At 35.2% G+C, this 24445-nt stretch overlaps 1 protein-coding gene across 5 annotated transcripts in view; it reads right to left on the reverse strand.

Annotated features, from left to right (window-relative positions):
- GUCY1A2 (guanylate cyclase 1 soluble subunit alpha 2) overlaps positions 1-24445 on the reverse strand; it is a 428883-nt gene that overhangs the window by 87294 nt on the left and 317144 nt on the right. For 3 of the 5 annotated variants that reach the window (XM_072821809.1, XM_072821808.1, XM_072821806.1), the window contains one exon: positions 1-14279. In XM_072821809.1, coding sequence (XP_072677910.1) covers positions 14072-14279 — 208 coding nt within the window. In that variant the 3' untranslated portion in view covers positions 1-14071. The remainder of the gene's footprint in view (positions 14280-24445) is intronic. The other 2 variants (XM_072821807.1, XR_012028569.1) reach the window with 2 other exon arrangements.

The following is a 24445-nucleotide window of genomic DNA, read 5'->3' on the forward strand; positions in this document are numbered from 1 at the left end:
TCCACTTTTTTGGTATCATTTATTGATTTAAATATTTTTATAAGTGACTGTTTGGACTTACAAGGTAAATAAATGCATGACTTAATTTTGTAATGAATTATGTAAAATATAACACACAACTGTCATTTCCACTTTGTTTCTTAAGAATCCTGGGCTTTCATCAATCATTTTTCATATAGAAATTTACCTTGTTCTGCAGTCTGTAAATACAAAGACATTTTTCATAATGAAACATGCTATTTACACTGTGTGTGATTTAGGTTAATTACAAGTAAAAATAATCACATGAGTAAAAAGTCGTGTTACATGAAAACCAAAGAAGATACAGTGGATGTTTATAATCTTGTAAGTGCTTATATACTTTTACACGTACTAGTATTCTTAAAATTCTAGTGAAACGAGGCATATTTTATCATTTCATTCAAAAAAAAGGTTCTCTTAACCTGTACTACTAGATAAAGGAAAATATTTTAAAATAAAATATTAAACACCAAATGAAACTTTTTAATGAATGGTACAGGTTTAAGAGATGCATTCATCTTTTAAAAATAATAGCTTGACATTTCAAAATATATGCATTTAACCATGCCTTACAGATATATTAGTATATTGACCTGGTATTATTAATGACATTGTAATTCAAGATTGTGATAACTAGATATTTAAAAGAAATGACTCACAAAGTATAATCCGATAGCAAAATAGCAGATGTACAATACTATTTACATTGCAAGCCAAATCAAAAATTTAGACCCATGAAATCACAGCAAATGAATTGGCCAAAGTATTAAAATAATTCAGGTATCTCCTTACATAAAAACTACCCCATGCAGAGGAAGCAAATGAAGGCCTAGCACATTATAAACTATGTATTTTTATTGAGTTGGGAAACCTATTGATGATTATATATATATAGTGCCAGAAAGTTTGATGGAAATGTACTGGCTATTTATCTTATACATTGAAATGAACAGGCAAGTTTTTTGTTTTTTGTTTTTTTAATCTACAGTATGGTTTTGGGAAATGAGACCCTTTGGTTTTCTAAAATGGCTACTCACAGTTGAAGAGTCAGAATTCAGGTAGGTTGATTTTGAAATGAAGAATGATATGTATTATTTCTGGAATGCACTTAATTGGTACGTTTTAAAAGCATAATGAGACAGTTCTGTCATTTGATTACCAAAGTTATAATGTAGTTGCAGGCAGATGTCATAAAATTTCAGAGTTTTTCCAAGGCCAAACACCCAGGAAGGTTTTTTTTTGTTTTTGTTTGTTTGTTTTGTTTTGTTTTGTTTTTAAATACAGGAAAAGCTGTTTATCCACGTCCAAGAAAAATCAGAAAGTCTTTCTCCCCATGGACCATTTTTTAAAAATATGAACCTAACCTGATTTTCATGGTAATCAAAACCTGCCATTATGGTGTAAATAAATGTCCACATGGTTGGAATAATTTTTGCTTATCTTCAAATGCTTAAAGAAGACAGTGATAGGCTGCCAATCTGGGCCTTAGATGCCAATTCAGCCTGAATGACACAAAATGGAGAAAATAGGACTCTCTTCACATTTGATCTTAATTTCTTCTGTGTTCCTCAACCACATTTCTTCTATTTTTACAGTCATTATTAAACATATTTCTCTAAAGAAATAAAAATGGTAAAGACAGTGAAGCCGAACAAGTATCAATATTGTGTATTATTTCAAGGCACAGGCTTTTTTAACACTGGAAGACACAGGAAGAAATTTATATTTTCCTAAGTGTCAATTTATATGGTGGCGGCCTATTTCTTCACAATTTCACAAGTCAAGGTGAAATAAGTAAAAGTCAATTGACATTGAAATGTACTCTTTTAAAGTTTTTAATTTTTCTGTAGTTTTCATATCTCTTCCCTGGACTGACTGACTAATTCATTAGAGTAGAATATCCTCAAGATGTATTTAAAAAAAAAAGTCTAAATGAGAAGTAAACCAATATTCAAAGATATCTGACTTACAGAAGCATATATTTCTAGAAAGAAAAAAGCTCTATTATTTCTATATAATTTTCTGTTAATGAATACAAATTTATATCATGGTGAAAACTTGATAAGTAGTTTGAATATATTACTAATACACTACCAAAAAACCAAAAATATTTTCAGTTCAGGGATTAAAGATTCTTTAAATCTTATCCAATACTTGTTCAAATGATTATAGTGTTGGGGATACCTAAAATGAAAGGGCATAATATCTTCCTCATTTTTACTCTCTTAAATAAGATAATTCACATCTTTTCCCTTAGGAATCAAGTACTTTGCTAGAAATGATTGAATTTTCCCCGAAAAAAAAAAAAAGGCTTTTTATTGGGACTTGTAAATGATCCAACCTGTGTATTTTTGTGTTTAAAAGCATAGTAATTAGTTAATTCTGGTGACTAAGTAGAAATTGTGATTATAAACAGTTATCTGAATACACACTAAGATCTCAAAGGCAGAGAGCTAAGAAATAGGGACTACATTGTATATTGCTTGTTCGATACAGCAGACTTACAGAATTGATGGCAAATGTTTTCATACCCTCAAAAAAGAAGCCCAGACACCATACTGTGCCAAATTGAGTTACAGAGGGGTACACAAGAAGCCGGACAGGTAATTTATCTCTAGATAAAGAGCCAGTAAAATCAAGTAGCATTGGATGTACTGGCCTTATTGGAAAGTTGTTTTTAAAAAGCAATCTCTTTACAAATGCTATCTTCTCTTTCAATGATGAGCAGAGTGGCGCACCCAAGTAAAAACTTACTATTTGAAAATGAGAAGATTTTTCTAAATGAAGATCTTTGTAGGGGCAAAAATAGGAGGTTGTCCAAAAAGGCTGACCCTGATACTTCCTGAGAAAGTGTTCAAATTCAGTGCAAAAGAACAACATATATGTATTTTAAACTCCTGATTTGTTAACTGAGAAGACAATGTCTCAATGATCTCTGTCATTTCCCTCCCCAAATGATCTATGTTTAAATGTTCACCTTCTGTTCCTAACCTCCTAAAGCCACACTGTGCTCAGTGACGTGCAAGAAAAAAAGAGAAGCCTCCACCCAAATACTGAAACACTATTTTCACATCTGTCATAAAAGCTAGAAAGAAAGAAAAGAAGGAAGGAAGGTAGGAAGGAGAGAAGAGATGGAAGGGAAAAAAAGAAAGAATGAAAAGTAAAAAAGAAGCTGAGGATACTGGCCACCTGTGAGGACCTGATTATTCCTGCATACAACACAGAGGCCATGCAATTTACGCTTGCCCAGAGTCTCCCTCAGTACCAAATTCTACTGATGCACAAGTTACAGCCACACTTGAGACTGGACCCTTTCACTGTTTCTCATTATAATCAAGATGATACTAGTGTTTAGTGAGGACATACAACACATACTGACATAGTACCACATTTTCCCAACAGAAGACAAATTCTGTACCAGGGTGAGGTGGGGTAGGGGTAGGGCATCTATAAGGCAAGAAGTTCTTCTTGTACTTTTAAATAGATTCATTCTGATGAGCATATTTTTAGTTTTTTGTTTATCAAAGTTTTGACATGATGAACTTTCAGACATTCTGTTAAATATGAACTTTGTATTTAAAAATCTATAATCAGTTCATCTTTTTTTCAGCTGTCTTCTGGGTTAATGGGGTTGGGCTACAGACATAATTTTAATGTAGGTAAAATTTGATTTGTCTCTTTTCGTCTTCCCTGTTGCTGTCTTTTCTCCTGCAATCTAGTTGAATCCAGCCGAAGTATTTCACATATAGTCATAAAATGGGATACTTCCTCATTTGCATGTTAGTAGGAGAATTCTTTTAGATAGGGAATAAAGTGTTTTTAAGGATCAAAAAAAAAAAGCAGTGAGTATCCATTATTCCAGATCATTGAGTGGTATAACAAAGAAAGGGATGGACTTTACAAATGCCTGGTGACACATTTGAAACAGATAAAAAAGACAGGAAGAATTTGGCTGTCATCCACTAATAATTATCTTTGCCTAACAAGAGCAAAAATTAAAGAATTTTTAAAAACCCCTCCCTGAATTAGTGTGGATAGTCATACAGTCATCTAGGTTGTTGATCTCTTCCTGGCTAGAATGACATCTATCATAAATAAGAGTTCACCTTTTCCTGATAGTTCTTTCTAGCCAAATAATATGAAAACAATTCATCTGAGACTTCAAGCCAAGCTTTGGCTTTAATTTCAACATGATAAATTATACCAATAAAATTTGGAAGGGGGGGTTCATATTGTTGATAAACTATCTGGCCATTCTAATATTTGGCTTCACTTCATGGAGATTTGAATGAAGAAGTAGGAAAAAAAAAAAGGATGTTTTAAGTGGTTTTACATAAATATATTGACCCAGAACACCCCTTTCTCCTTAGAAGAAAGCTATCTTCTCCTGCTGCCATGAAAGTTAGCGATATTGAGCATTAAGGAGAGACAATAAAAGTAAAGCAGTTCTAGGATTTGATGTCTCACTGGGTACAGAAATGTATAGATTCTTGTTAGTCAGAGGTGATGTAGAACATTTGTATTTATTGTTCAAATGATTTGAATATAAATTAGCTTTGACTTAGGTTTTATTATGAGAGTAATAGTAGTATGGATATGAATAATTCTAAAGCGAACAAGTCTTAATACAGTACTGACTATTATTCTTATCCCTTATATCATTAAAAACAGCTTAGTATTTTAAGTAAAAGAATGTTGCCAAATTTGCAAACCATGGCTTACTGCCACAATTTGTCAGTCTTTCTGTGACATCCTTTCTATCTTTTCTGCCACAAATGGAAAACATAGAGGAAAAAATAAATTTTTTAAAGATTTTATTTATTTATTCATTAGAGACACACAGAGAGAGAGGCAGAGACACAGGCAGAGGGAGAAGCAGGCTCCATGCAGGGAGCCTGATGTGGGCCTTGATCCCAGGTCTCCAGGATCACGCCCTGGGCCAAGGGTGGTGCTAAACTGCTGAACCACCTGGGCTGTCCAGGAAAAAAAAAATAATTTAAATGCGTTTTATAATTATATGTTATCTCCAGGGGATAAAGCCTTAAGGAATCCATCAACAAAATTATTTTTCTTTCTTAGTGCTGAAGAACTTGATACATTTAGAAAACTTTCAGAAGTGTCTAGTATTCTGACTTGGGGATATAAGTTGACTCTTTCAAGACATAAATTATCATCCTAAATTCTTTTTCTAGCTGGTAATTCTGATTAAAAGCTATTCAGATTTGTTTCCTCTCTTAAAACTTTTCTGTTCTAAGCAATCTGCCTGAATTAACCAGTTGCGTATCAGTGAGACATATTTAAATGAGGATAAGAGGCTACCTAGCCCCTTCTAATTTTGGAAGGCAGACAATAGTACCTCTTCTTTTGGGCAGAACACCACCAACTGCTGGTGTGACTCCCCAGCTCCAACTCTGCAGCATCCCTGCAGGAGCAGGACAGGCTTTGGGTCAGAAAAACTTCTATTGGGGCACCTGGGTGGCTCAGTGGTTGAGCATCTGCCTTCAGCTCAGGTTGTGATCGAGTCCCACATTGGGTTCCCCACAGGAAGCCTGCTTCTCCCTCTGCCTATGTCCCGCCTCTCTGTGTGTGTCTCATGAATAAATAAATAATAAAATCTTTTTAAAAAAAAGGCAGGCTTCTATCTAAGGTCGAGCACTTGTTTTGCTAGCAGCCAAAGCCCAATGCGAGAATACTGTGAAGAAGAATATGGAATAGAGTATAGCTCCAAAAATGATTTAGAACACAGGGTATTTCTCATTCTTTGTGATTAGATTTCCCAACGAGGGAAAGATATTGTTTCTATAATGTCAGAACACACACAAAAAGGATGTATAAAATAAAATTGTGTTCTTCTTACTGCGCGTTTGCTCAGTCAGACATGTTATCAAGGGGAAAAATATTTTAATATCACTTGCACCCTAATTTTAGCAGGCTGTTCTGTGACATATGGCAGAGCTGCTATGTGGTTTTCTTTGTTCCTTCAGTCCAGATGTTCTGACACCTTCATTTACCTTCATCATGGTAACCAAGACTAGTGCTATCAGCCACCTTCAGAGAGTTTCTATTTATAGCCCTGTGAGGTTCTAATCCCAGTTTCACTGAAATGTGCGGCTGCTGAGAGGCAGACCCACCTCCTAAGAAAACTGAAAAGGATTTTGTTTTCCTCTTTCCTTTCTGAAATAAGAATGACCAGCAGTCAAATAAGTCATCTGGCTTTCATTAAACCACATGTATCTCTTATGGAAATTGCCTCTCCTTTACGAGTAACTATACCTTCATGCAGAAAAAAATTAAACCTTTTTGCTTCATCTCTCCTAAAGCTCTTGTGCATCCCATCCTCTCCATCTGGCCCTGGGTCTTGAGTCTGATGCATAACTGCCAAGCAGCAAAATAAGCTTATCTTTCAAAAGTGAGGTGGTGTGAAGAAGTAGTTTTATACGTTTCTGATTTTACTCCAATTAATGCATTACAGTCCTACTTATATTTAATTACATTTAATAGACCACAGTAAAAATATATTTAGTAGAATCCCTTTTTTATCTCCAAATAATGAAAAGGCCACAGAAGAAGGTTGAATTGTGAACTGATTCCCTTCTTTTTAAACTATGTGTCAAAAGAATCAGAAACAAGCTGTGACTTAGGCCTGCTATTCTGTTTTCTGCATTCAGAGAATATGCAACAGTACGTAAGTCTAATATTTTGAATGATCTGATCACCAGCTAGATGAATTAACTGAAAGGATAAATTCACTATAATAGGTTCAAATTAAGTATTTTTCATTATTTATTAACAGTCAAAAGCATGTTTTTTATGAATTAAGCATCCAATGATATGCAAAAAGATAATTATCAAAAACTTTCTCAGGAAATCAACAGTCCTGCTGCATTTTTATAAGGGGATTTTCTAAGTTGTGAGAAGAAGGATGTTACCTTCACTTTTGCAATGGTTATTAAGAAGGTAAACTAGCAGCAAGCCCAGCCACCATTCCAATTGTATTCAGATTCATGATTAGTAGAGAGTTTGCCCAGGGAGGCAATAATAGGAGCTGTAATCTTATTTAGAGTTTTAGGAATGGATCCTAAATTTATATGACTTTGCTAAATAATAACCCAAGGTTTAGAAGTTCCTCATTGTAACATAAATTTACCAATTGCCTTGAGTGTAATCCTACTATGTTATGCTACATGATGGAGGGATAATTTAACTATTAAATTATCTGACTGATTATTGACTATGCCATATTTGATTAAAATTACATTTAAAAAATAAAAATTACATTTTAATACTAAAAATATTAATTACTCATTTTGAAATATATAGTCTTTAGTGCTATCATAAAAACAGCTGAGAAGGGCAGGTTATCTTCAATAAGGCTACATAATCATTTTCAGATGTTTATTAATTATACTACAGATGACATCCAATCAATCATATTCTGGAGCCAAAATACTATTATATTTACTAAACATTTGCCATCACAGAAAACAGTAGTAATGAGCTCTTTTTATCTTTAATCTTTCATCTTCGAATGCTTATCAAACCAAGAATTCGAATTAACCTGTCCCAAGATCCATCTGTATTTTTGCAAAGCCTAAATTCTCAATCAACTCATCCAACCTATGCTCTACTTTACTCATTTATCCATCCTTAACTACTCCTCACTATCATATTCTACAAAGACCTGAAAGTCTGGGCAACTTTACATACACAGGTCTCTTGGGAGGAACAGAAATCATATTGTGATAGGTTATTTTAAAAATTATACAACATGGGATCCCTGGGTGTTGCAGTGGTTTAGCGCCTGCCTTTGGCCCAGGGCACGATCCTGGAGACCCAGGATCGAATCCCACGTCGGGCTCCCGGTGCATGGAGCCTGCTTCTCCCTCTGCCTATGTCTCTGCCTCTCTCTCTCTCTCTCTCTCTCTGTGACTATCATAAATAAATAAAAAAATTATACAACAGAAATAATGTGATAGGAGTCTATTACTTTATAGCATGTGTGCAAATGAATGGCTTCTGAGACAGATGAACCCATGTTATTTGCTCAGATAATTTTTACCTAAATTATTACTTGCTTCTTATTTTGCTGTAATAGAATCACGAATATCTTTTGAAAGTCCACACCAGCCATATTATTGCTTGTATAAAACATGTCTCTATTTCCCTAAAGGTGCTATGAAGTGCACAGAAGTGCAGGTTTCATATGGTATCATACCATGGCTTAAATTATTGCTTGAAAGGTTGTTATAAAGTATTGCTAGGAAATTATTTTTAGATGAATGCACAATTCAATGTGAAAAGTACAGAGTGATACTAAGTATTAAGTTGGTGATTTTTTATGACATAAAAATCAAAGCGTTCAGAAATCATGTTGTCACTTTGATATTTGTTTCTCCAAAACAAAAACGTTTATAGTTTTTTGTAGTCCAAAAGTTTGTAGTTTATAGCTTGGTGGTGTGGACCAGCATCTACTGTGATATACTGCACAGCTCAGGTGGTAACTAAGAAAATGGTACCAGGTCTACTGTGCCTAATAGCCCTATAGTGAGCAATAATCATTCCTCAGGCTTATTAGTTTTGACTTTTGTTTCTAAGTTTGAAGTCTCCTGCTTAAAAAGCAGACTGTAAATTTGAGACCAAAGCTAAAATTAAAACTTGTGAAAGAAATAATGCTACAAAGCCCAGAATACTTAGCTTTTCAAAATAACTACAAATGAAATAATAGACTGCTCTCTTAGTCACCTTTATTTATTCCTGGTAATTGAGATTATTTGAGAACTCTTCAGTGAAGCTCAAATCTGGCTTTATATTCTCATTACCTAGAGTGATTTTCTAAATACAGATTCCTAGGCCATATCTGCCACCTGCTGAATCCAAATCTCTGCAGGTGTAAAGCTCAGTAATTTGTATTTCTGAAAGCTTCCTAGGTACTTCTTACTTGGGCAGCCAGATGATCCCACGCTGATGAGTTGAACCATTGAACAGGATCATTTCTTAATAAGGATGGGATGGCAACGAAGGACTTGACTGAAGTTGTGTTCTGGTCACAACATATTGGAAATAAAAATGCAAACCTTCCTTATCGGCATTCCAGGTCCTTCCAAAAGGTCACTCCTTTGAATCATGTAATATCTACGTGCAACACACACATGCACACATACCTACACCTGTCCACAAAGAGGATTCATTACTTTATAAAACTGGAACTAGTTTACAACATAAGATTGGCCGTATCATGGACTTTTTTTAAATATGAAAGGAAAAGGAACAAAGGAAGGAAACAGAAAGGCAGCAGGACAGAAATACTTAGGTTTCAGTTGTTTGAATCAAGTGTGAGGAAGGAATTTTGCACACTATCTCAGTATATTCTGGCAAGATCGATCTATCTATCAATCTATCTATCTTTCTATCTACTATCTATCTATCTATCTATCTATCTATCTATCTATCTATCTATAACTGCTTGTGACTGAAGTATATATCAAGAGCTACCCATAAGGAATCATCATTCAGACTGGCGTATGTTAACCCTCATGACTCAGTCTCTTGTGTACCATGTTTTTCCATCTCTATCTGGTACATATGCTTATAGAAGCCTCTGAAATAACATGATTTTTGTAGTTGAAGATCTATATTCTAATAATAGAAATACCTAGGCTGCAATTGATTGGTTCTTGGTTCTTGGACTTAGTTTATCAGTATTCTTGGCTAAAAGGCATCTTGTGTCACCCAAAGCCTATTCAGTCATATATAATTCATTTTGAAGGAATTTTTGGTAAAGTTACACCAAGTGCTTGGAGTCAGGCTGTATTTGGAAGAAAAAGCACAGGGAAAAGCTGCAGACATTAGCAATGCCCCCAGACCAACTGAAAATGGTTAGTTCACTTCAGAAGTGCCTTGTTACTTGGGCCTGAGGTTGTGTGGGTCTTCCTGTCTGCCTCTTGCAGTGGCCATGTTAGGTTCAGAGGTGCTAGTGTTTGTTGAGGCCAGGTTTGAAGGAATGAGATGGTTTCCAGTGACACCATGGAGTAGACAGGGTCAGGGCACGGGCTCAGTAGTGCATAAAATGCATGATAAGACAGAAACCTATGTTTACAAGTTTTGTTCTCTCCTGATGATCCATGACACTTGTCCTCAGCAAATAGGGATTCCCAAGAGCCTTCAGTAAATAGATTTAATGACAATCATAATCTCAAGGTCTTTCTTGGTATCTCAAAACCTCAACTATGTGATTTCAATAGGTAGCAATATTTCTGTATAAAACACAGAGGTTGGTAGTTTACCAAATTCTGAGGCTTTGCCTTTTGAATGTATCAATTTAATTTTGCTTTATTGCTGGAAATCTTTGGAGCATTTTGCAAAATTAAAAACCTTACTGCTCTTGTGAATGAAATTTTGTATAAGTTGTTGCCTTGTTTTGCTCTGTTTCCTGGAAGGGCACCCTTTGCACTTTAACAATAAAACACTGTGTCTCTGATACTATTATCCCTGGACAAGAGATCCAAGTGTGAGACCATGAGAGCTCCTATTTGGAGTGCTGAGTCCATGGGCCCACTCTAAGTCTCAGGTTTCAGTGACAGTCTCAGAGTCACAATAGGTCACAGCTCATTGGACTTCAGAGAGTCAGATATTAAAAGGGAAATCCAAAATAATTTAAAGTAGAAGAAACGAATATCAAAGCAGGTTTTAGACAATCACCTGTTATATAGAAGCTTTATCTTCTTTATCTTCTTTCTCTCACTATACCATACTACATAGATGAGAGATCCAATGATATGTATTATCATGGCACTGAGAATTATTCTTTTTTTATTATGGCTAATGTTACCTGTTTATTAAGATTACCAAAGCACATACTGTGCACTGTTTGGAATACATATGGGGAGTTTGTGACTTTGTTGGATTACAGATTTATTTGCAAATGATGATGACTTTCTTTCTATCAAAATAATACTGATGTCAGTGTGGATCTCTGGTACTGATGCTTAGTTATGTAATGACTTCTTCAAATTTGTTACCCCAAAGCACACTAATCTAGAGGAGATGTAAGTGCCAAATTATATTTGAATGTATCCATTTTAGAGTGGGTTAAAGCCATTTCCCTAATTTAATAACACTTGACTTCTAATAGGACATCCATTTACATTCTTTTTAATCTGCCATACTAAAATGCATGACGTTTGCAGTAATTTTTAGGTAAGAATACTGTACATATATTAGTCAAATGAAGTACTAACTATGACCCATTGTTGCAGTCACATTTCCTAAATGGAGGATACGTAGACTGTATTACATAGGACAAATAAAAGTATAATAGTTTTTCACAGCTTCTAACTTCTATGAGTGCAGCTTGAATAAACAGCCATTTTATGCAGTAACTTGCTAACACATAGCAAGAGGGTAATTAATAATGAACTGTAATAGGTTGGCAAAATGGTAACAGGTTAGACTATTGTCACAGACTACAGCTTCAAAGATACATTTAGATTACATTGTTTGAAAAGTGTAGTTTACATCCTGTGATATATAATAGATCTCTGGTATATTTTTCATTGTGATATTTGCGACAATGTAAATGGCTACTTCTTTAAGTAGAACCATATAAGCTAAGAGTTTGTTATTCTTTTGACAAATTGAATGTATATACAATTTGTGTCTTGGGCATTATCACCAATTACCGGATAATGAAGTAGCTTTTCAATGATGCTTTTAAAATATGCTTCCCACAGATATTCTTAAGTATAGAAAGAATAATCATATACTTAGAATAGTTGTTTAGACACATCTTTATAAAAAGCAGAGAAATAGATTGGATGATTACTGGAAATCCTGATGGTTACAAAACACATTGTTTACCACCAAAATGTTTATTGATTTACTTTATCATAATAAGCTCTAAGCTCCTGTGCAGAAAAAGCATAAATGACTTCAGGAAGCTGGGTTCTCTGTCCATGCCCCTGTGCTGTGCAGAGCACATGGTTAAAGTGTTGCCGGCTTTTAGCAAGAGGACTTAGGGGCTCGCAGCTTGTTAAGCCCACACTGACTATAAACCTGCCCCCTTGTTCCCAGTGAAGGAAGTGGGTTAACCTCCAAGGCCCCTGAAGAAATTCTTTTGGAACTATCCTCATGAAGGCACCCTGTCCTCAATCTACAAAACTCCACTTAAATAAACACCCTGGCCTCTGGCCTCCACGTTGTTAAAAACAGAGACCTAGGACCAGGGAGGAGAAACGACTGGCAAGGATTCAGAGAGCTCATGGTCTAGATCCTGTCTGCACAGTAAGTATTACATTCGTGTCTTCATAAGCCTTGGGGTGAAAACAGAGTTCAACGATTACAGGAGTGGTCACTATTATATAACACATACTTTGCATGTCTACAAATGTTTTCTAGCTACACACTTAGAGAACTTAAAAACATGAATAAACCTCGTAGACTACATTGGACACCAGTTAATATGCTCTGTAGCTGAGTTATGTTACAAACAAATCATAATGCAGCCAAAATGCCTGACTGGAGAAATCACTCTATTACATTCAGTAGACATAAGCTCTCAATGAGCATACTGTCTGGAGTAAAGAGCCACTTCAAGGTTTCAAGGAAACAAATATTTCCAGTTCATTAACCTCAGTAGAAACTTGGTTTATATTAGATCCAAAATAGGAAAACTCTAGATGTACTGTACTCCTAATTTCAGGGTGCATCTGTGATAATATTTTCATGTGGTGCTAATTAGTGGGAACAGGTCTTTATTTTAGCACCACATATGATCGAAGCCTATCTGTCACAATGGCAATGGCTGGGCCTGGAGGCTAGACCTACCTCTGTGTTCATGAAGGTGATTCACTGAATTTAAGAGCCCCATCAATCAAACTGCAGAAGAAAAATTCTTCTTTTTTTTTTTAATCTCAAAGCCATAAAATACAGGGTTTCTCCATCCTTGCTTATTTTTCAAGAAGAAACAACATTCTTGGCAAAATGTCCTACAGCATCTAGGAATTTGCTCCCAAGAGTGGCAGGTAGCCCTTAGGAGGCATCCAGTGGGGAAGGTAGAAAGGTAGGGGAAGGAGTAATAATATAGTGGGGATTCCGCTTATTAGAATATAGTTGAGTACATTGTACACGCTACCTATTTATAAATGCTAAGTTGAAAAGGGTCCACTGTAGCAAAACATTTCATTTTAAATGACATTTGTTAGAAGATGGCAATAAGACCTTTCTGTAATCCTTGTTACAGATAAATCTGTTATTAGGAAATTCTATTTCCTTTGCATTCCATGCTACATTAATTAAATCTAAAGGATATATTTACTAAGCAGACATACAATGCTTTCTCAGCATCTGAAGTCCTTGGTTATATGTATTCTCAGTCCAAGCACTAATCTGTCTAAATAAGTGAAGCTATATTTGATTAATAGGTTACAGTTACATAATATACCAACTACACAGTAGCAGATTCTGAAAATCGAGTAATGTTGTGTGAAATGTAATTATCTAGAAGAAGAGAGATGTATAAAAATAGGTAATATCCCTAAAATATTTTGCTGAGTTACAGTTCTTTCTGCTGGGAAGTTGACCACACTGCCATGATGTATGTATGAAATGTCTGTTCAAAAAAACAAAATTAGAAAATATTCCTCACATACCAACTCATTAAATGTAGGAATATATCATCAAAACTGGCTCTCAAAAGTGATAGAGATATATGGGAAAAAATACCTGTATGTGTGACAAACAAGAAAACACAGAATCTATTTATTGGTTAGTTTTGAAAGGGGGCCCGTACTTAAAATATATATAATATATATATGACCAAAAAACACTTACATGGATGGACACATCTTATTATCCTCACCTCTCTCTCTCTCTTTTTTTTTTTTTTTTCAGTCATCATCCACCTTTTTCTAGGATTATTGCCTAACATAACACAGAAATTCTGCTGCTTGTTCTCAGCAAGGTAGTGAAAGAGAAACCACCTCTTTCCACTCTCCAGTCATGACCCATGTTCGGGCTTGTGCTTTTTGGAGGAGTCTTTGATCTGCAGTAGGTCTCAGAGGCTTGTCTCCCGGAGGAACATGGTGCCAATGTTGTAGGAAACTTTTTTTATTCTCGAGGAAGAAAGAGAAGGCTTTGGCTGCTTAGGACCAGTCCTTACCTCCAGGAAATAGCAGATTCCAGGGATTTCCTTTGGAAAGTTGTCTGGAAGTTCTTCACGGGACCGAGGAATGAATGTGAAACTTTCTTCCCGTTTTAATAATCTAAGGAGAAGATACAGATAATATGAATCAAATAGGCAGGTCAGATGAGAATACATGGACAGAAAATTTAACACCCCTATTTCTTTGTAGAGATGTGCCTTTCACAGGCCTCCATATGCTAGAAGATGTTGTTTCTAAGGAAAGATACCTTCATGTCATAATTAAAAAAAAAATACTGTGCCTGGTCTCACTTGAAAATATTTTTTGCAAATTTGATTTTTTTTTCCTAAACAAAAGGTGAAGAAAACTGTTTTATGAAATTTTTTATTTGAATCTGTAGTATTTACCCTTCGTGTTTTTAAAACCTGCCTAAATTCTGGAGCACTCCTCTTATGTTTTATAGACTCTCTCCTTAGGTTTCAAATGTGTATCCTGTGTGTCAAAGACAACAGTCAATTATTGAGCATTGTAGAACAATATTCAAGACTGCAAGTGTCTGCCATAGCTTGCTACTGATTTCTAGCAACTCAAGTTTTGTGAGTTCCAGCATTTACTGCTCAGTGTGACTCTTCCCTTCTAGTCATACTTAAAGACTCTTTCCTAGCACACTAACACTGGAGACCTTCCTTGTCCAGGTCCCTGACACATTAAGTTTGATACCCAGACCTAAAATGTGGCCCAGCAATTCACTTTAATTCAACAGCTCCTAGGGGTTGCTTCTTATTGCCCAAGAACAATCTCCTAGGCACTCCTGTGACTATATAATGAATAGAACACCACACCACCAAAGAGAGAGACCAACCATAAGAGACTCTCAACTATGAGAGTTGCTGGAACAGAGATGGGTAGGGGGATGGCATAACTAGGTGGCGAGCCCTCCTTAGGCTCACCAATGAACACTGGGTGTTATATGCAACTGATGAATCACTGAACTCTACCTCTGAAACTAATAATATGCTATTTGTTAATTAACTGAATTTAAATAAAATAAAAACTTTTAAACACCACATTTTGTCGAGAGATAGAAACAAAGAAATAAAGAAGCAGAAAATAAAGACTGAAAAGCAAACAAAGCCCACAGTAATACAGAAATTTAGTATTAGTATCATCATGTATCCATTTAATGCATTTAATAGCATTACAGAATCATGTAAGAGAGTGAGAGTGAAGCCTGATGAAGTAGGGTAAGATGAAGTTTTGAAATCCTAAACTAAATGCTTTGACTTTATTTGGAAGACACAGTGGAGCCAAAACCATCATCCTTTCTCCTAAAAACAATTCCTTTTCCTAAGACAGGTGAATGTTAACAGAAGATCCATGTTGTGCAGTGTAAGAGATGGGTCAGGGAGGAGGAATGTGGTGATAAAAGGCAGGGTCAGAAAGGCAATGAATGCAAGGAAAACAAAGAATGTATAGAAATGCAAGATCACCATATAAGCAGGGATGACCACCTTTATGCTAACAAGGGAAAAATCATTCTTTGATTCTTAATGGATAAAAATATCTAAAAATAACAGTTGGTAGCACTATGAATTCTTATAGAATGAGTGACCTATATTTACTTTATGAATGGGAGTTATATTTTGCTTTATAAAGGATTTTTGTTTAAAGTTTTAATTGATCATTTCTTTAAAAATATTGTACAATGATTACACTAACTTGGAATATAAAAAAATGAGGCTTAGGACGCCTGGGTGGCTCAGGGGTTGAGCATCTGCCTTTGGCTCAGGTCATGATCCCAGAGTCCCAGGATCGAGTCCCACATTGTGCTCACTGCATGGAGTCTGCTTCTCCCTCTGCCTATGTCTCTGCTTCTCTCTCTCTCTGTGTCTCTCATGAATAAATAAACAAAATCTTAAAAAAAAAAAAAAGAAATGAGGCTCATTCTGATATTTCAGAATATATCATCAAAACTGGCTGAATATTTCAGAATTCTTTCAGATACTTTATTCCATCCATATTACCTTATGCAAAATCTAAACATGCTCTTCTCTGACAAATTTATGAAGGGTAAAAGTAAGTCCAGAAATAAGTTAGAGTGATTTGCTCACAGAAGCAGTAAGGCAGTGATGGCATTGGAACTAGAATCCAGATTTGTTAAGTCCTAATCAGGCTCAGCCCTACATTAAGTAATAAAACTACACTAGGATAATTCTATCACAAAACAAACTGAGATGTAGGTAAGGCATTCATGACAATCAGAATGGAAATCGTTGGTACTCTTTGTTTTCCTTCTGTGTTTATAGATGTCAATTTTCTTTACATATAATATGTAATCAATTACTTCAGAAGTAAAATGCAAAGTTCCCTAAACAATAGTTAAATTTAGTATTGGTTTCCACAATAATTTTGCTTAGCTCAAAAAGAATAGTCATCAACGTGAAACATTTGGGTATCAATGATGTCAATCAACAAACGTGTTGAGTGCTGGGGACATGCTATAATAGTCCTCTGGAATGGAGGAGAGGGAGTAGAGATATGCAGGGCATGTTAATACAGAACCAAAAGGGCAAACAATACTGACAGGAATGAATTAGCAGCAATGCAAGACAGTATATAGGAAAACATTTGATAAAATCCAAAGGAGTAAATTCCTTAGGGTCATAGGACAAATGATGATTGTGGATCTTAGTACAAATTCAAGAACCAGGGCATTAAAATTCACACTTACCAATTATAAAATAAAGTCACAACCCCAACCTTTCAAATAAGATTCCCTAAAGGCCCAAGATATAGGTAGGCCTCAGCATGAGCTGCATTCCTCTCTCCCTATATGTTAAGCCCTCTGTTTTTTTCATGCTTTATTTGACTCACCAAGGTCTTTATATTTTGCTCTAATGGAGATGTTCTGACAGTGAAAATGAACACTTGAGTTCACATCTATGGCAGTACTTGTACATGACTGAAAGAAGGGTGCACACTAGCTGCTTTGGATGCCAGGACTTTTAAATAATTCACTGCACTTTAGTAGGAAACTCTTCACAATGACTTGACTTCTTGACATTTTAGATGCGTCTCCTATTTACTGTGCTTAAAAAGGACAAAGACAGCAGTTTCTATGAGGCTTTATTCTTTTCCAAATAACATATTGGTATTCATAAACTAAATGTAGTTTTAAATTTCAATAATATAAATGAGAGTGCACAGGGTAAATTGATCCAAGCTCCTGTGATATCCAGGATTTGGCAGTGTTTGTATAAGTGAACACTGAAATGCAATATTCAGATGATTTCCAATAGGCCAATCTGAATGAGCTCCTGGTGGGGCCATGCAGGAGGTCAGGGGAAACATTTCACACAGCATGCCTCGTGATGATGAGTTGTGGTGCTGAATAAATGATCAACTGTGTATACAAGGATTAGGAATTTATACCCTGATCACCCCAGAACCTCTGTGCCTCTGAAATGCTTTATTAAGTCCAGTCCCTGGGCTGGCTCTAAAGCTATGCCTAACAATCCATTTTTCAGTAACTTGGGACTGATATGGAAGCTTAGATTCTCCACAAATCTAAATTAATCCCTAGCTGTAATCCCCAGCTGGTTGATATACAACCTGGGAGTTTTGGCACATGTTTAATAAGTATTTGGAAGCCACACAAATCCTAGTTCACCTGCCTGTCACTATTCCTCCTCACAACAAAGTTATTCCTACAAACTGATTTTCACGATGAGAATTTGTTGCTGGTTTGGATCACTGAGTGGCCCCAAAGCATGTGAGGGAAGCTTGATACTACGGAGGTCTGTTGACCTGTCCCCTCACTGCTATAAAAATGAAGCCCATCCCAGACTCACTCAGTTCTTGTTTGCATGCTCATTTCTGCCTGTTTGCACCAACCTATGTGCTCTATTCTGTATCTGTCCTGTAAATGGAACTGAAACTTACTGACACTGAAGTACAAATGACCTACATGTAGTTTACATTTTAACACAAGTCACATAGTTTTAAAAAGATAATGGAATTATAATGGTGATATTTCAGGAAACTTATTCTGGGATTTATTACCTTCTGTAGATCATACTTGGTCATCTATAGGCTAAGGTCAGAATTCAGTCTTTTATTCTTTCATATCCTTCTATATACTTTTCTCCAAACATGCATTGGTTTCATTGTGATTTAGGGTGGCCTTTATGGCCACTTGATATGTGCATTTCCCATACTGCTCTAGACTGCACGATTAGAAAAGGTAACCAATCATGCAATTCTCTCCACCTTCATGCAGTCCTTGGTCAGGGAGTTCAGCAGTTGGCTGGTCCACAGTTAGTTATTACACACATTCTATGAGCTGGGTGCTGACCCAATGCATCCCTACTTCTGATCATATTAGTTATGGGGTAGGAGAAGACTGAGAGAGAAAGAAGAAAGAATTTTTGTTTTTGCTGAAGATGGCTCTCCATAAAGTGGTTGTAATTTTGTTTTGTTTTAGTTGAGTTGACACCATGGACAACTCCATAGTCACAGCTAACCTTGCTGAAATTAATACATCTAGTTGCAGCTTCAAATAGTGACCAACTAGTACATGCAGCTTCTAAGACCTGCCTGTATGAAGTTATTATATGAGATTGGAAAATCTCTGTTTCAACAACTGAAAAGGTCCATGTAATGTACAGAGCTCTGAGACAGTGACAATTCAGAATGCTATTTATCAGCTTGGTCACTAACATGTCCACTAATTACTGTGCTACCAAAAGATGCTATAAGAAAAGGTAAGATAAAGCAGTATATAGTGCATTTTTCAGAGCTCTGGGCTAGAAGGAATACCTGGAAAGTGACCTTTTAAAGACTTTGGATGTCTGAAATGTCTTTGGTTCAGACATTTAGTCTAAACATTTAGTTCAGACTCTCAGCTTGACTGGTTTCATTAGGCATTAAATTCCTGTTTGGAAATTACTTTCCCCTCAGAATTTGTTGCTAGAAATTCAGATGTTGTTCTGTTTTCCACTCCAGTGTATGTGATTTTTCTCCTCATATGTCCATCAATGTCTCTCATCATCATCTTCCGATCTCTGGTTTTAGGAAAATTAATGACAGTATATCTCAATGTATCTTTTTCTCTGTTTCTTTTTAATCATAGTATAGTTGACACAAAATATAACATTAGATTCAGGTGTACACCACAGTGATTGGACAACTCTACACATTAGGCTATGCTCACCACAGGTGTGGCTACCCTCTGTCACCATACGACACCATTACAGTACCACTGACTGCATTCCCTATACTATACCTTTTACTCCCATGACTTACTCATTCCAAAAATGAATGTCTATACTTCCCACTCCACTCTGTCCCTTTTTGCCAACCCCCTCATCTATGGCAACCACCGGATGGTTTTCTGTATTTATGGGTCTGTTTCTGCTTTTCATCTTTATTCAGTTTTTTTTTTCATTTCTCAGATTTCACATATAAGTAAAATCATATGGTATTTGTTTCTCTGACTAACTGACTTCACTTAGCATTATACCCTCTAGGTCCTCTCGTGTGGACACAAATGGTAAGACTACTTCATTCTTTTTTATTGTTGAACAATACTGGATGTTTTAAATGTATACCACATATTCTTTACTATTCATCTATGGATACTTAAGGTGCTTCTGTAACTTGGCTATTATAAATAATACTGCAAAAAATATAGGGGTTTTCTTTGGGTAAATACCTAATAAAAGAATTACTGGATCATACAATATTTCTAATTTTAATTTTTTGAGGAACTTCCATACTGTTTTCCACAGTGGCTGCATCAATTTACATTCCTAGTAGCAACAGTGCATGAGTGTTCTTTTATATCCACATCCTCATCAACTCTTATTATTTCTTATCTTTGTGATACTAGCTATTTGGACAGGTATAAGGCAATAACTCATTGTGGTTCTAATTTTCATTTGCTTTAAAAAAAATGTCAGATCAGGTCCTCTGTCCAGTTTTTAATCAGACTGTTTTTTCTGGTGGTAAGTCCTATATACATTTTGAGTGTTAACCCCTTATCGGATATATCATTTGTAAATACCTTCTCTCATTCCTCATGTTGCCTTTTTGTTTTGTTGATAGTTTCTTTCACTGTACAAAAGCTTTATATTTTGGTGTAGTCCCAGTAGTTTATTTTTGCTATTGTTTCCTTTGCTTGAAGAGACATATCTAGAAAAATGTTGCTAAGGCTAATGTCAAAGAGATTACTACCTATGTTTTCATCTAAAAGTCTTATGGTTTCAAGTCTCACATTGAGGTCTCTATTCCATTTTGCTTTCATTTTTTTGTGCACGGTATAAGAAAATGGTCCAGTTCTCTTCTTCTGTGTGCAGCTTTCCAGTTTTCCCAACACAATTTGTTGAAAAGTCAATCTTTTCCCCATTATATATTCATGTCTCCTTTGTCCGTGTGAGTGTGGGTTTATTTCTAGGCTTTCTGTTCTGTTCATTTATGTGTCTATTTTTGTGCCAGTACCATATAATTTTGATAAATGTAGCTTTGTAATATATCTTGAAATACCTCCAGTTTCTTTGTTCTTTCTCAAGATTGCTTTGACTATTCAGGGCCTTTTATGGATTCAAGCAAATTGTGGAGTTATTTGGCTAATTATTTGGAAAATGTTGTTGATATTTCTACAAGCATCAACTAAATCTATAGATTCAGTAGTATAAACATTTCAGCAATATTTATTCTTCCAATCCATGGCATGGTATGTCTTTCCATTCCTTTGTGTCCTCTGCAATTACTTTCATCAATCTTCTATAATTGTTCGGTATAGCTCTTTAAACTCCTTGGTTCAGTTTATTCATAACTATTTTATTCTTTATTCTTTTTGGAGCCACTGTAATTGGAATTGTTTTCTTAATTTCTCTTTCTGCTACTTTGTTATTAGTTACAGAGCAACTGATTTCTCAATTTTGTATCCTACATTGTTAAATTTATTTATTACTTCTCTTTTATGATGGTGTTTTTAGGGTTTTCCATATTTCCTATATATCATGCCATCTGCCAATAGTGACAGTTTTATGCCTTTCTTACCAATTTGGATGCCTTTTATTTCTTTTTCTTGTCTAATGGCTGTGACTAGAACTTCCATTTCTATGATGACTAAGAGTGGTGAGAATGGACATCTTTGTCTGATTTCTGGTCTTAGAGGCAAGGCTCTGAGTTTTTCACCATTGAGTATATGCTACTTGTATGTTTATCAGACATAAACGTAGCATATACTCTATGGTGAAAAACTCAGGTTAATTAGGTTGGGTATATTCCCTCTAAAAATCCACTTTATTGAGAGTTTTTGTCATGAAAGGAGGTTACATTTTGTCAAATGTAACTGCAGCTACTAAGATGAGCATATGATTTTTATTCTTCATTTTGTTACCATGGTGTATTGATTGATTTGCAGGTACTAAATCATCCTTGCACCCCAGAATAAATCTTATTTGATTGTGGTAAATGATCCCCTTAAAGTACTGTTGAATGCAGTTTGCTGATATTTTGTTGAGGATATTTGCATCTATTTTCATCAGGGATATTAGTCTATAATTCTCCCTTTTAGTGGTGTTCTTTTCTGGTTTTGCTAGCCTCATAAAATGTGTTTGGAAACTTTTGTTATATTTTTTGAAATAGCGGAAGAGAATTGGTATTAATCCTTCTTAAGTTGGGTAGAATTGACCTGAGAATACATCTGGTCCTGGACTTTTTTTGCTATTTTTTTGTTTACCAATTCAATTTTGTTACTAGTAATTGGTCTATTCAGATTTTCTATTTCTTTCTGATACTGTTTAAAGGTTTTATGATCCTAGAAATTTATCTATTTCTTTGAAATTGTCCAATATCTTAGCATAATTTTAGATAATTATGCTTAGATAATTTTTCATAGCACTCTCTTGTAATCCTTTGTATTTCTGTGATATAGGTTCTTTTCTTCATTTTGGATTTAATTTATTTGGTTCCTCTCCCTTTTTTTCTCAAGGAGTTTAGCTGAAGCTTTATTAACTTTGATAATTTGCCTTCTCAAAGGAACAACTCCTGTTTTCATTGACCTTTTCTATTGTTTTTTAATCTCTATTTCTCTTATTTCCACTTTGGTCTTTTATTTACTTTTCTCTACTAACTTTCAGCTCTGTTTATACTTTCTATAGTTTCTTTAGGTGTAAGCTTAGATTATTTGATATTTTTCTTGTTTCTTGAGTTAGACCTGTATCACTATTAGTTTTCCTGTTACTGCTTGCACTTCATCCCAAATACCACTGTATCGGATTTGTCTCCATGTGACATACTTGTTGCTTAATAACATGTTGTTTAGCCTCCATATGTAGGAATTTTTTCCAGTTTTTTTGTTTGTTTGTTTTGTTTTTTTTTTGTAACTGAGTTCTAGTTTCCCGTGATTACAGTCAAAAAAGGTGCCTGGTATAATTTCCTTCTTCTTAAATTTATTGAGAGTTGTTGTGTCACCTAATATTGATCTATCCTGGAGAATGGTCCATATGCACTTGAAAAGAATATATATTCTATTGTTTTTGGACAGAATGTTCTGGATATATGTTAAATCCATCTGACCTAATGTGTCATTCAAAGACACTGATTTTCTATCTGGATGATCTATCCACTGATGAAGTGGAGCATTAAACTCGCTATTATTGCATTATGCTCAATTTCTCGGTTTATGTCTGCTAATATTTGCTTTATGTATAGAGGTGCTCCAACATTGGGTGCATAGATATTTATGATTGTTTTATCTCCTTACTGGGTTGATCCCTTTATCATTATGTGGTACCTTCCTTTGTCTGTTGTCACAGTCTTTGTTTAAAGTCTATTTTGGCTGACAGAAGTTTTGCTTCCCAGGCTTTTTTTTTTTTTTCCACTTCCATTTGCATGAAATTCTTTTACCATCCCTTCACTTTCAGTCTGTATGTCTTTAAGTCTGAAGTGAGTCTGTTGTAGTCAGCAGATAGATGGGTCTAATATTTCCATCCATTCTGTCACCCTGTGTTTTGATTAGAACATTTAGGCCATTTACGTTAAAAGCAATGATTGATAAATGTGTATTAATTGGCATTTTGCTTGTTTCCTGGTTGTTATTGTTTCTTTTCTTGCTCTCTTTCCTTGTGAGTGATGGCTTCCTTAGTATTATGCTTGGCTATTTTTCATGGCTACAATAGGTTTTTGCTTTGGGGTTACCATGAGGTCACATAATATCCTAAGTATACAGCAGTCTACATTAAGTTGATGGCCAGTTAAGTTTGAACACATTCTAAAAGAGCCTCATTTTTAATACCTGATTCCACATTTTATGTATATGTTGTCCTACTTTACATCTTAGTTTGTAAGTGCCCTTAACTAATTTTTTTGATGTAATTGATTTTACTACTTTAATTTTTAACCTTCATACTAGCTTTATAAGTGATTGTTCTACTATCTTTACTCTAGTTTCCTCTTATGGAATTTTTTCTTTTCAAAAATTTTTTCTAACTATGGCCTTTTCTCTTTCACTTTAGTAAGTCCCTTTAATATTTCTTCTAAGGCATGTTTAGTGATTAAGTCCTTTTATTTTTGTTTTTACAGATTTCAGAACATTCTTGGTTGCAGGTTTTTTTCCTTTGTAGCACTGTGAATATATCCTGCACTCCCTTCTGGCCTGCAAAGATTCTGCTGAAAAGTCAGATGCTAGCTAGGCTTATAAAGTTTTCAAAGTATATAACTAGTTGCCCTTCCATCTTTAATATTTGATATTTTATTTGATTTTTTAAAGATTTTATTTATTGATGAGAGACACAGAAAGAGAGAGGCAGAGGGAGAAGCAGGCTCCATGCAGAGAGCCCGATGTGGGACTCCATCTGGAACTCCAGGATCATGCCCTGAGCAGATGGTCAACGATTGAGCCACCCAGGTGTCCCTAATCTTTGACATTTTAAAATTATATGTTTCATGGTGTGGTCCTCTTTGGGTTCATCTTGTTCAGAACTCTCTGTGCTTCCTAAATCTAGATGTAAGTTAGAGAAGTTTTCTGCTATTATTTTATCAATTTTTCTGCTCCTTTCTCTTGTCTCTTTCTGTGACCCCCTATAATGCAAATTTTTTTTTCACTTCAAGGCATCCTTACTTTTCCTCATTTTTAAAAAATTCTTTTTTCTTTTCACTGTTTATCCTAAGTGCTTTCCATTTCCCTGTCTTCCAGATTGTTGATCTGTTTTTCTGCATCTTCTAATACACTACTGATTTCTTCTGGTATATTTTTCATTTCAGTTATTGCATTTGTC

Source organism: Canis lupus, chromosome 3 (assembly GCF_048164855.1).
Source record: "Canis lupus baileyi chromosome 3, mCanLup2.hap1, whole genome shotgun sequence".
Lineage (NCBI taxonomy): Eukaryota > Metazoa > Chordata > Mammalia > Carnivora > Canidae > Canis > Canis lupus.